The following is a 12,765-nucleotide window of genomic DNA, read 5'->3' as shown; positions in this document are numbered from 1 at the left end:
ATTTTTCACATGGGCAAAAATAATTGATTTTTCAAGGTCAGATAATCTAGAAGTGTGCAATTTTAGTTTGTTCAAATGCTTTCTCGTTTGTAGACTGGCTTACTGAACATTTTTAACACACACACACACACAAAAACCTGATAATTTTTTAGCCATCTGACACAGAAACTACCTGTTTGAAACTCAAAGGTCTTCACAACTACTCATCAAAATAAAAGTTTAACTTGAAGAAACTGTGACAGAAATATATTACTACTGTACAGCAAAATGTACTTCTCAAAGTAATAATAGTAATCATATATATATTTTTAACTTTATTTAATTATATGAAGATTTCTTTAGGTTTTTAATATTAACATTAAACCTGTTGTGCAGCACTTTCTTTGCCAAAAAATAAAAGGAACCGTTAAATTTTATTTGATTACATATTAAAAGATCAATTAAATTGTTACGGTTTTATCCTTTATTTGATTACTGCTGATTATGATAATAAAACAGACAACATAGAATTATTGTAGAAATTTTAATAAATTAATATATTGTTAAGGTTTTATGATTTCAATTTATTAGACAGGCTTTTTGATTTGTAAAATTTAATTAAACCAATAAAAGAGAAAAAAAATTCTAATGGAAAACAGAATTTGGGGAAAATAAAATAAAACTAAATTTGGAGAGAGAATTTTTTTTATTCCATCTGGCCCTAAAAATTCATAAAAAATAAAATGCTATTAATTTGTATGCATTTCATGATTTCAGTTAATTAGACACACTTTTTGATTACTAGCATTTTATTTAACAATTAAAACAGAACCCAGAAAAAAAAACAAAATTATATACAGTACAGACCAAAAGTTTGGAAACATTACTATTTTTTATGTTTTTTAAGAAGTTTCTTCTGCTCATCAAGCCTGCATTTATTTGATCAAAAACACAGAAAAAAAATGTAATATTGTGATATATTATTACAATTTAAAATAATTGTTTTTACATTTATTATACTTTAAATTATCATTTATTTCTTTGATGCAAAGCTGAATTTTTAGGATCATTATCACATGATCCTTTAGAAATCATTCTAATATGATGATTCATTATCAAAGTTGGAAACAGTTCTGCTGCTTAATATTTTTTCAGAACTTGTGATAGTTTTTTAGGATACTTTGATGAAAAGTAAAAAAAAAAAAAAAAGATGATATGTTTTTAAAATATAAATATTTTGTAATAACAATATACACTACTTTTTTTTTCTTCTTTTTAAATAAAATCAATACTTTTATTCAGCAAGGATGTGTTAAATTGATAAAAAGTGATATATTATTAGAATATATATTATTCGATTTTTTTTTTTTTTAAAAATGCTGCTCTTTTTAACCTTTTATTCATCAAATATATTAGACAGCAGAACTGTTTCCAACACTCATAATAAATCAGAATATTAGAATGATTTCTAAATGATCATGTGATAGACTGGATGTTACATGTGACACTGAAGGCTGGAGGAATGATGCTGAAAATTCAGCTTTGCATCACAGGAATAAATTATTTTTTAAAAGTATATTCAAATAGAAAACTATTATTTTAAGTTGTAATAATATTTCACAATATTACTGTTTTTTCTGTATTTTTGATCAAATAAATGCAGGCTTGATGAGCAGAAGAAACTTCTTTCAAAAACATTAAAAATAGTAATGTTTCCAAACTTTTGGTCTGTACTGTATATATATATATATATATATATATATATATATATATATATATATAGAGAGAGAGAGAGAGAGAGAGAGAGAGAGAGAGAGGGGGGGGGGGGGGAATTCCGGAATTTGGGAAAAATATGACAAATATTTCACATGGCCCTACTACAAACATGGAGCTGGACTAAGAGGGGCCCGTAAGCCCCTGGTTTTGAGGGATAATCTTGAACTGTCCACCTATTAAGACTGTTGATGAAGTCTCTGATGTCGTCGGGTAAGATGACCCGGTGCTCGCCCATGTCCCGCTGGTTACCCAGGACACACACTGGGATGTGTGTTGGCACTTTCGGCAACTCCCTAAGGATGTAGTTGAACGTCCTGCAGCAAAGACAGAGTCTGTGATTCATATGTAACATACTTTGACATGATTTCCTAGTGTAATGCACAATGGCATACATTTTCTTTTAGATATGAATATACGTTTATATATTATAAACATATCTATATCTAAAATGTTGTTTTAACATTTTGCGTAGTTTGGGATATTTTTGAACGGATTCATCAAATCATCTTATTTTCATTTTTGGCCAGCACTCCTAGACTTGTGTGACCATCCACGTATACATTGGCAAGACACATCGTAGAAATGCCAGTATCTTAAGAGCTAGCAGCATTAAAAAGCAAAGCACTAAATACGTCGTCTTGTTTGTTCATCTATACTTTATCTCGTAAAAGACTTTGACCAGAAAAAACAAGACTGAGTAAGCCAAGATCACAGCCAGCCAACAATCATTTAGTGAGCTGAGCCCCATTTTTCATACATCTATCTTTGAGGTAGCTGAATTTTATTGACAAATTGATCCTATATTGTTCCATTCTTAATTCAGTTTCCACATATGTATGCTCAAATCTGCCCAGAAACAGGTTAAATGTAACATAAACAGAATTCAAATGTGGTTTTATAAGTGGAAATGCCCAATGTTCTTATGAGAGCAACTTTCAGCATTGGCCAACATTTTAATATAAGACCAAGTTTGCCACTTTAGTCGTGAAGCAATACTTCACCTCAAACATTTGTTGGAGCTGCACATACCCAACTTACCCAATTGATGATAAGCATCATCAGAATAGTCCATCTGCCATCAGTGGTTCAACCACGTTATGAAGCGACGAGAATACTTTTTGTAGGTGAATAAAACAAAAATAACGATTTTATTCAACAATTTGTCTCCTCTTTGTCTCTCCACATCACCGTAGTGCCATATTTTGGAGAATATGAGCTGAATGCAGGCAGCTCTTCTGAGTCAGCCTTGTCACAAGGATACGTTTTCTACGTCTATTTACACTTTGATTTGAAAGAAAACAGCACATCCTTGTGGCACGGCTGACATAGAAGAGCATAAGCTGCCTACGTTCAGCTCATATTCTCCAAAATGGCTCTACAGTGCTGTGGAGATACAACAGAGGAGGCAAATTGTTGAATAAAATCGTTATTTTTGTTTTATTCGGGTACAAACAGTATTCTCGTCACTTCATAACGTTACGGTTGAACCACTGATGGCAGATGGACTACTCTGACGACGTCTCTCATACTTTTCTGGGCTGCAGGTTTGGTTTCATTACTTTCTTTGTTCCTCGACTCTACTGAGAAAGAGATGTTCAAAGACCTACTGCAACCCAATGCCTATTTCTGGCACCTGATCCTGACCACTGATCAGAAAAAGGGGAAGACGGGGTGGAAATTGAGTGATGGAGGGACAGGAGAAGGAGAGGGAGAATGAATGAGGGGTTTAAAGAGAGTGAATGCAAGGAAAAATGGAAGGCAGATTCCTTACCACTGTTTGGTGATGTCGAACATCATGATCACGCCGTTACAGTTCTTATAAACATCCAGGAACTCTGCGTCGAGAGCCACCTCGGTTTCTGACTGCTCAGACAGCAAAACAACGCCAAGATTGCAAAAATTAAATCTGGTTTCCAGCTGAATGAGCAACATTAAAGTCAGCTTGCAAGTAGTTGACAGATAACACAGTGAGACATCTGAAGATGCCAAATGATTTTAATTCAGCCAAAACAAACTTTGAAGTAGTAATTGCATGGTAACTGTCAAGTAGACTTACACTTCAGATCAAAAGTTTGTGGTCTGTAAGTTTTCCTTTTTTAAAGAAATTAACACTTTTATTCAGAAATAAAGAATTAAACTGATCAAAAGTTTTCAAATGAATGCTGTTCTTTTGAACTTTCTATTCATCAAAGACTGCAGATTTTTTTTTTTGCATGCTTTCAACAAAAATATGAAACTGTTTTCAACATTAATGATTTTTAAGCAGCAAATCAGCATATTCGAATGATCTCTATAGAATCATGTGACACTGAAGACTGGAGTAATGATGCTGAAAATTTTGCTGTGCATCACAGGAACAAATCACATTTTAAAATACATACTTACATAGAAAACAGAAACTTTAATTTGTAACAACATTTCACAGTATTACTGTTTTTATTACATTTCTTGATTCAATAAATGTAGCCTTTGTGAGCAGAAGAGACTTTCAAAAACACTTAGCAACCCCAAACTTTTCAACAGTAGTGTAACTACCTACAAATGTTCCTTGTTTATCAAATACCTCCTGAGGTTCATTTTCCAATTTCAGATTCTCTCCGCGTCTTTTCCCTTTCCCTGCAGTAGTTGGAGAAACACGGATATTACAATTAGTGTGGCAGTACTTCAGTAGCTGTGAGTGTGAGATACGAGTAGAGTAATATTCATAAGCTTACCCATTCAGTACCCAAACTAATATTTCACTGTCATCATACATAAGCTGCACTGGATTTTTTTACATTTTAGCGAGACCAACTGGAACCCTGAGTATCTTAAACAACTAGTTCGTCAAAGCAATCCAAAAATAAAATACTAATCTTATTAGTACTATTACCATTATAAACAATTGCATTTAAGGTACACATTTTATCAGTTCATGCATACCCAGGGAATCAAATCCATGTCCTTGGTGTCACTATTGTTATGTCCTACTGGTTTGACACATAACTTAAACAGCACAAACATTATATTTTAAAGAGAACAAATTAAGGTATACTGTACATAAACTTGTGGTATGATGCACATGAATTCACATGGGATCACCTTCAGTATAATAGATCCAATCTTTCTCATATTTTTATTTTTTTGATGATAATGGTGGAAAAAAACTTTTAACAACACTTATAATAAGGCATGTCATAAACAAATATGGTTACCATGGTACATTTTTGCCGGTAATAACTACTAATTCACAAAGAGTGTAAAAAGAAAACTGTTTAAGAGCAGTATTGTCGTTCAAACACAATTTAAACCACAAGCTGAAAAATCAACTGAATTTCCAATTCATGCATAATTTATGAACTTTTAAAAGGGGGCTGTTTGAAATGTTTACATTGTAGAAGATCATTCTGATGACAATTTCAGAAGGGAATACAAAATGCATTATAAATGAAACATATCACCCATCCCCTATTAAAATAAATGCACTGTGGGAAAGATGTGGCCATCAAATTCACACTAGTGTCTTACAATAGCACAGGCTACTGAATATAGACGTCTATTCTGAGCACGGTTTTATAGTAAAAGAAGAGAAGTGACACACACACACACACACACACACACACACACAGAGAGAGATAGGCTGTTTAATGTTTGACTACAAGATTACTAGCTCTCACCTACACCTTCTGGAAGAGGAAGCTTTTGCCCTTTGAGTATTTGCAGACCACAAAAAAAGAAGTAAAATATGACATTGCACTGTTACCTTTAAATATAGCTGAAAACATACTTTCAGACAAAACATAATTCACATGACTTAATCTTTCAACTGATTCTTTGCAAATAGAAAATTTGTTTGGGATCACATGTTGCATAGCTGCACCTGCTAACTTGTACTAACTAGTACTAGTATGTGTGTGATAAGACTCACCTTTATCTACCACATCCCAGACTTCAACTTTCACTACATCGTCTGTTGCTGAGGTGCAAAAATAAAAGCAAGAACAAAATACAGTTAGAAAAAGAGTCAACAGGTTCTGATACTTTACTAAAGATGACCTGCTAATAAACTGCTATTTAGTACAGTATATTTCTCATTTCTGATAGGGTGGTCTATTTATATAAATTAATTTAGGTTACTGGAAAGTTCTTTCGATATAAACCTCTTTCCTTCATAAAAGACTACTTAACCAGTGGAGAAGCAAAAATGAGTCGCAGGTCTGTTCTGAAAGGGTTGCAGACAGAAGGGTAATGTATTAGACAGAAATCTAATACCAAATTTGGCCCAGATGTGTTTGGCTGGTAAATCACATGTCAGTTATTATCTATGCCTTTACAAAATTATACATTTTCTAATTCTGATTTTAAGAACATTTGTTTACATTTCTGGCTCTGTGTTATTTCACATCTTGATGTCCTGAAGGAAGAGCAGTTGAGAATCACTGCGTTTACATGCAGCCAATAACCCGGTCAAAACCGGGATATTAGCAATAACCCGGTCGCGCACGGCCATGTAAACACCGGCAAAAACCCGGATATGCTCATATCCCGGTTTTTAAAAAAAACGCGTTTCGGCATATCCCCATCAAAATGTGTGTTCTGCGCATGTTCTATTCACAAGAAATCTTGGTCTTTTGAGTAGAGACGGCGCATAAAAAAACCCTGCGTGCAGTATAGAGGCACAGTAGTGTCAAGTGCTGCTGGTGGATCAGTACCAGCGCCAAAGCGCAAACAAAGACTATCGCTATCTGCCCCAAACTATTCATTATCCGCCTGCTGCTGCTGTTGTTGTTGTTGTCTTTGGATACAGGAAGAAGAATCAGAAATGACGCATATTGCGTCTTGTTGTCCGTACGTCCAGACGCTAACCGTGCGTCGCCGTTTACATCGGGATTGGTAACTCTCTCTGCTCACGCATGTAAACGGGTTATCCCGAATGTTTCAGAAACCCAAATAGTGACCTTAACCCGACCATAACCCGAATTTTAACAGCATGTAAACGTAGTCACAGACTGACTTAAACTAGTCACGGAAGAGAAGACAATGCTGAATAAAGTCGTAGTTTTTGCTATTTTTGGACCAAAATGTATTTTCGATGCTTCAAAAAATTCTAACTGACCCTCTGATGTCACATGGACTACTTTGATGATGTTTTTCTTACCTTTCTGGACATGGACAGTATACCGTACACACAGCTTCAATGGAGGGACTGAGAGCTCTCGGACTAAATCTAAAATATCTTAAACTGTGTTCTGAAGATAAACGGAGGTCTTACTGGTTTGGAACGACATGAGGGTAAGTTATTAATTACATAATTTAGCAAATTTGCGAACTAACCCTTTAATATGCTGCTTGAACTGATGAGGATTCATCAATCTGTTGTGTCACATTAAAGAATGTCAAAACAACATTTACTGTTTGCATTTCATGATAATTCAACGATTTTGATATCTGAGACTTTATTGCATATTAAAAGTAACAAAGCACAAAGCAAAAAGTTGTGCTATAATGTTTAGTGAAGTTCATGCATCAAGAGAAAATAGAATATACATTGACTAAAAGACAGAACTTGAGATTTAAGAACTCATTAGTATTGATAAAAATCTATATTGTTAATCAGCACTAGCGTCCGAACAGCTGACATGTTTACTTGTTGGAGTTTATCCAGGTAGTGAGCATGAAATAGCCACTGACAAAGTCCATATCAGAGTTAAACATCATTGTTTTTCAGCCAATGATTTCGACCTCCAAAATATTTCGTGCCAAAACTGAAAACTGCTATTTCAACTGCTGGATTTTCAGTGCATGACTAGCCTAAACCATGAAGGATGAAGTTATATAGTGCACGAGGCACTCATTAGCTACATTTCCATCATGCCGTTTTTAATCCCTTAATTCACGAAAAAGTTTTTAGGCTTGCTTGAGGTGTTTTTAGACGCATTTGCCGAGTAAATTTCTCCATGTGCATCAAAAAAGTAAGGTGACTTCGCGCTATGGGACGGCAAAGCCTGATTTGCCAGCGGACTCATCTTGTTGCACAGCATCTGAAATGTTATGGTCATTCTTAAATGCCAGAGTAATTTCTGGCATCAAAGTATTTCTACAGCAGGCATCCATCACTGAAAGTAATGACCACATTTATTTTGTTTCGTCTGCTCGCAAGTAATTTATTATATATGAAATTTATTATATTCAGTGGCTTCTCCTCCTGATATTTAGCACCAGTTTATCAGGAAGTGATGATTTTGTTCTCGTTGGATGGAAACATTTCTTATTTGCATGTCTTCTGTGATATTCAACATTTATTCCAAAGTTAAATTTGCAACTTTGGATGGAAAGCTACTGATACTCACTTTTGTAGTTCCAGTGAATGCTGGTGACCTGGATCTCCTGTGTGGGGATGTACTCTTCCAAAAACTTTTTCCCTTGAAGTCGGTGCCAAAGTGCACTTTTACCCGTGTTTCTGTCCCCACGGATGACTATTTTCACTGAGAGAATCAAGCAGACACAAGAACATTAATATGACCTAAGGGACACATAATTAAACAATCTCAAGTTTCAAAGCATAAACAAAGCGCACTGATTGGAAATGGAAAGATCTAAACCAAGACAAAAAGTTTCACACCAGATTTGTATTTAAAAAATTGCACTTATACAGCACAGTGTATACCACAATGCACTTTTCACCACTGAAATGCTTGGCATCTTGGGATATCTGCATGTCTAAAAAAAAAAAAAAGACACCTCTACCAAGGAGAAGCAACCGGAAAAATAGGCCAGTAGGTGGGTGATCATATATCATTCATGCATTTTTTAACAACACAGTGCCACAAAAACAGTAAGCATTCAAAGCCAGATCCATGAAGAAACACAGAGTGGCTCACTGCTGCAGCATCGCATGTCAAACACAACTTCTACACAACTCCATCACACCAGTGACAGGCAAAGAAAGAAGGATTCAGTTACTGTACTGTTACGGTTATACGTTTAAGACAGAGTGGGCTGTTGGTCTTATGACACTTGTTATGATGTCTCAAATTTCCAAGGGACAAATCTTTAACTTTGTGTTTCCTAACAGTTTTATGAGGGAAAAATAATTTTGCATTCAGAAAACTAAGCTAATAAAGTTTTTGAACTGACAATATTTGTATGTTTCAAATACACATTACTGTAATGCAAAATAAGCACATAAATAATGAATAAATAAAATAAAAATCCCCATTACTAAAATGCATTGCATGGCATTTGAACTTTTATTTTTTAAAAGGTGATTCTCATTGGATTTTCACATTTTGTAATGCTTTTTTTTTTTAAATCAGCATTAATTGCAAGCAGTATAAAAATACTAATCTACGACTATATTTATACGTACTTTTTAAATGGTGTACTTTGATTATTTATATATACAGTAGTATAATGCATTAGATGTTAACGTGTTTTTAACTTTGTGTTTCATTATGTGGGTAAATAAACAGAAAATAACATTTTGTTGACATTATTTTTATGACATTTAATTTCGCATTTTCAAATCAAATTCACATTTCTGTAACGCAAAAAAAAGTAAAAAAATAAATCCCATTAGTAAAATGCACAGAATGAGATTTTACCTTTGATTCTCAACATTTGGATTTGCACTTTTTTTTATTATTTTTTTTTTTTTTAAGTCAGCATAAATTGAAACACACACACACACACACACACACACACTAGTCTACAACTAGTAGGGGTGTATTGGTACGCAAAAATCACGTTTTGGTACGTACCTCGGTTTTAAAGTCACGGTTCGGTTCATTTTCGGTACAGTACGGGAAAGAAATGCAAACATTAAACTGCAGGTTGTTTATTACTATAAACTTTTTTTAACAATTTGTTTACACTTTTTTTAAATACTTTTTAATAAAGTATATATAAAATAAAAAAAGAATAAGAAATAAAATACTGCTGCAAAGTTCTCCACTAAATAAAATACTCTCAGTCTCAAACCAATATCATATAATAAAATATAATGAAAAATATAAATAAATAACTATGATTACAGTGCAGCATTACCAATCCCAGCTTGTAGGCCTGCTCATATTTAAAATATATATATAACTTTTCCAAAGTGTAAAGTGCAGCATCAACCGTTTCAGTTTTTAGACCTGCTCAGATTTCGTTATTGTGTTGGACCGATCGGAATTAAGAGCAAAGGTCTGTTTAAATGCCGACGGGAGCTGCGTTTGAATTACAATCGTTTTTTTCCTAGTTGTAGTGATGTTCACACTCACGTGATGCCTTTGAAAACCTTAGACCGGTGACACACTGGCATATTGCACCTGTCAAACATAGTCTATTTTGACGGTGTCCTTTATCATTTGGCTTTATATTTATGCTCAACATGAAGTATAGATATTGTTGTCGTGAAGACAAGATCCTGGTCTGTCGGCGGCCTCCCTCTATGTCACGCGCCAGTGCTGCGTCAGGCACGATTCTGGTGTGTAAAGACACAGAAAACGCGAAGCAACTGACACGCAGCAGAAACGCCACGCTCACGCCACACATCCAGTGTGTCACCGGCCTTGAATCAACTGCAGGGCGGGATTTGCGCTAAACACGGAGACTTACGCCACTTCATATGTTCGTTTGGAAACACAAAAATGTACCTATGTTCCGCAAACTAAATATTGCATTCGGTCATTCTGTACACACGTGCACCGTACCGAAAGCCCTGTACCGAAACGGTCCGGTACGAATACACGTACTGTTACACCCCTAACAACTAGTATACATACTTTTTAAATTATACATATTTTATTATATTTAATTGTGCATTATATGCATTATACTTTTTGGCATGCATTAGATGTGTTTCACTATGAAAATATAAACAATTAAAAATAATCCCTGAAAAATCCCTTTTTTATATATATAAAATGGGCTTTTAAGATTTTTTTTTATATATATATATATATATATATTTTATATTTAAGATTTTTGAATTTATTGATTAATTTTTTTATGATTTGTGGATGAAACATGACCAAGACAAGTTCTTGACAGAGTTCAGGAGTTTTGTTTCTAACATAAGCGGAATAAATGAAACAAAGTGTTTCACAAATTTGAATTTGATTTTAAATTGTCAACACAGTTTAACGTTGCAAAACAAGTGCTGCCGAGTTCTTTTCAACACAGCATAATACAGCAGACAAACCACAAAGAAAAACTCACTCGGCAAGCCCAACAGAAAACAATGGACGTCTTCAACACAATCGAAAACTATTTGTGAGAGGCTCTACTCAAAGAAAATCAGATTAAGCACAAAGCTCTTACTGTTATATTGTACGCCCTTGGCGAAACGCCTCTGTAGACTCTGGTTCATGGACTGCAGGCCTGCGGGGATGTTTCTATCCCTGAGCTGCCCTGCTTCAGAGCCCACCAGCTTCTTCAGAGCGGTGAACATCTCGATGAAAGCCTCTTCAGCAGTCCAACAACACTAAAACCTGGTCTTCCAGAGAAACACTCAAAGATTGAAGACTTCTGAGATTCTTAACCCAACATATCGCTGACAGGTGTGACGAGGTCTGAAGGTCAAGATTGGAGTCCGTCTTCAATATATATTGATGCAGATAACATATGTTTATTTTCTATTTCAACAGATTACAATCCTAAAATGTGCCATTTTAGCTACTGTAACCGTTGCGATGATATCTGTCCATCTACTGGCATCACCTGTGAGAAAAACAACATGGGCACACAGAAACAGCCATCAGTTTCACAAAAATAAGATCAATTCAGTCTTCATTTACTCCCTCTCGTGTCATTTCCAGTTTCTTTCTTTCACGGAGCACAAAAGGAGATGTTTACCAGTTTATTCACACTTTGTCCTTTTCCACATAAAACACCATAAAAGTGTCTGGATTCATATTCGCCAAGTTTTCCAAAGCAATACAAGAAGTCTGTGTGAGAAATGGACCGAAATTGACATATGAAAAGTTACTTGCATGGAAAAGAGCAGCATGAACATTTAAAATATCTCTTTTTTAGTTCCAAGATAGAAAGATTGTGAAATTTTAAAGTAAATTAATTTTCATATTTGAAAACTACTTCGAATCAGACTAACCGACTTTCTGAATTCGAAACAGCATTCGTCAGAAGAAACTACACTATATAATAATATTTTAGGTGTCTGATAATGGATAAAGTTTCATTTTGGTTTAATTTTTAATTTTAAAGTGTTTTTAGTAACTTAATGACCATGTAAGCCTTCTACAAATACAAATTCTCTCATTAATTACTCTCTCTCATGTCGTTCCAAATCCATAAGACCTTCGTTCATCTTCGGAACACAAATTATGATATTTTCGATGAAATCCGAGAGCTTTCTGACCCTCCATAGACAGCAACACAACTACCACGTTCAAGGCTATTTTGTATTTTTTTATTTGTGCATGAAAAGTATTTTTGTAGCTTCATAAAATTACAGTTGAGTTGAACCACTGAAGTCACACGGACTATTTTGATGAAGTCTTTACTACCTTTCTGCACTTTGAATGTGTCTGTTGTGTTGCTGCCTATGGAGGGTCAGAAAGCTCTCGGATTTCATAAAAAATATTTTGTACAGCATGAGGGTAAATAAATGACAGAATTACAATTTTTGCTTTATTATCAATTTAAGGTTTACATGTGTGCGTTTATATGACAATTTAGTTATTAAAAAGACTGTAAAAGGTAAAAATTAAACCATAAATAAATTTTTATTAGTTATCAGAAACCTAAAATATTATAATATAATGTATTTTTTTTCTGGTGAATGCTGTTTTTAAGTCAGTCAGGTTTCGGGTTTGTTCTCTCAAATATGTAAAAAAAATTAATTTACATTCTTTCAATCTCCGTACTCAAAAATATATATTTTAAATGTTTAATGAATGTCAGAATTTTCATTGTTGGCTGAACTACACCTTTAATTTTTACCACATTACACGAGTATAGAATAAGTATAAAACACATTAGTGTTTTATTATGGTTATCATATTTATTCTAACATTACAATAATTT

General features: G+C 34.2%; 1 protein-coding gene across 3 annotated transcripts in view; it reads right to left on the bottom strand.

The window, feature by feature from the left end:
* Positions 1–12,765, bottom strand: part of LOC132140052 (rab-like protein 6) — a 31,768-nt gene that overhangs the window by 18,210 nt on the left and 793 nt on the right. For 2 of the 3 annotated variants that reach the window (XM_059548833.1, XM_059548834.1), the window contains exons 2-7: positions 11,041–11,439; positions 8,085–8,219; positions 5,664–5,710; positions 4,319–4,375; positions 3,527–3,618; positions 1,929–2,069 (exon numbers count right to left, since the gene is read on the bottom strand). In XM_059548833.1, the coding sequence (XP_059404816.1) occupies positions 1,929–2,069; positions 3,527–3,618; positions 4,319–4,375; positions 5,664–5,710; positions 8,085–8,219; positions 11,041–11,170 (602 nt within the window). In that variant the 5' untranslated portion in view covers positions 11,171–11,439. Of the gene's footprint in view, positions 1–1,928; positions 2,070–3,526; positions 3,619–4,318; positions 4,376–5,662; positions 5,711–8,084; positions 8,220–11,040; positions 11,440–12,765 lie in introns of all 3 variants that reach the window. The other variant, XM_059548835.1, reaches the window with a different exon arrangement.

Source organism: Carassius carassius, chromosome 4 (assembly GCF_963082965.1).
Source record: "Carassius carassius chromosome 4, fCarCar2.1, whole genome shotgun sequence".
Lineage (NCBI taxonomy): Eukaryota > Metazoa > Chordata > Actinopteri > Cypriniformes > Cyprinidae > Carassius > Carassius carassius.
This window is presented reverse-complemented; position numbering and strand designations above follow the sequence as displayed.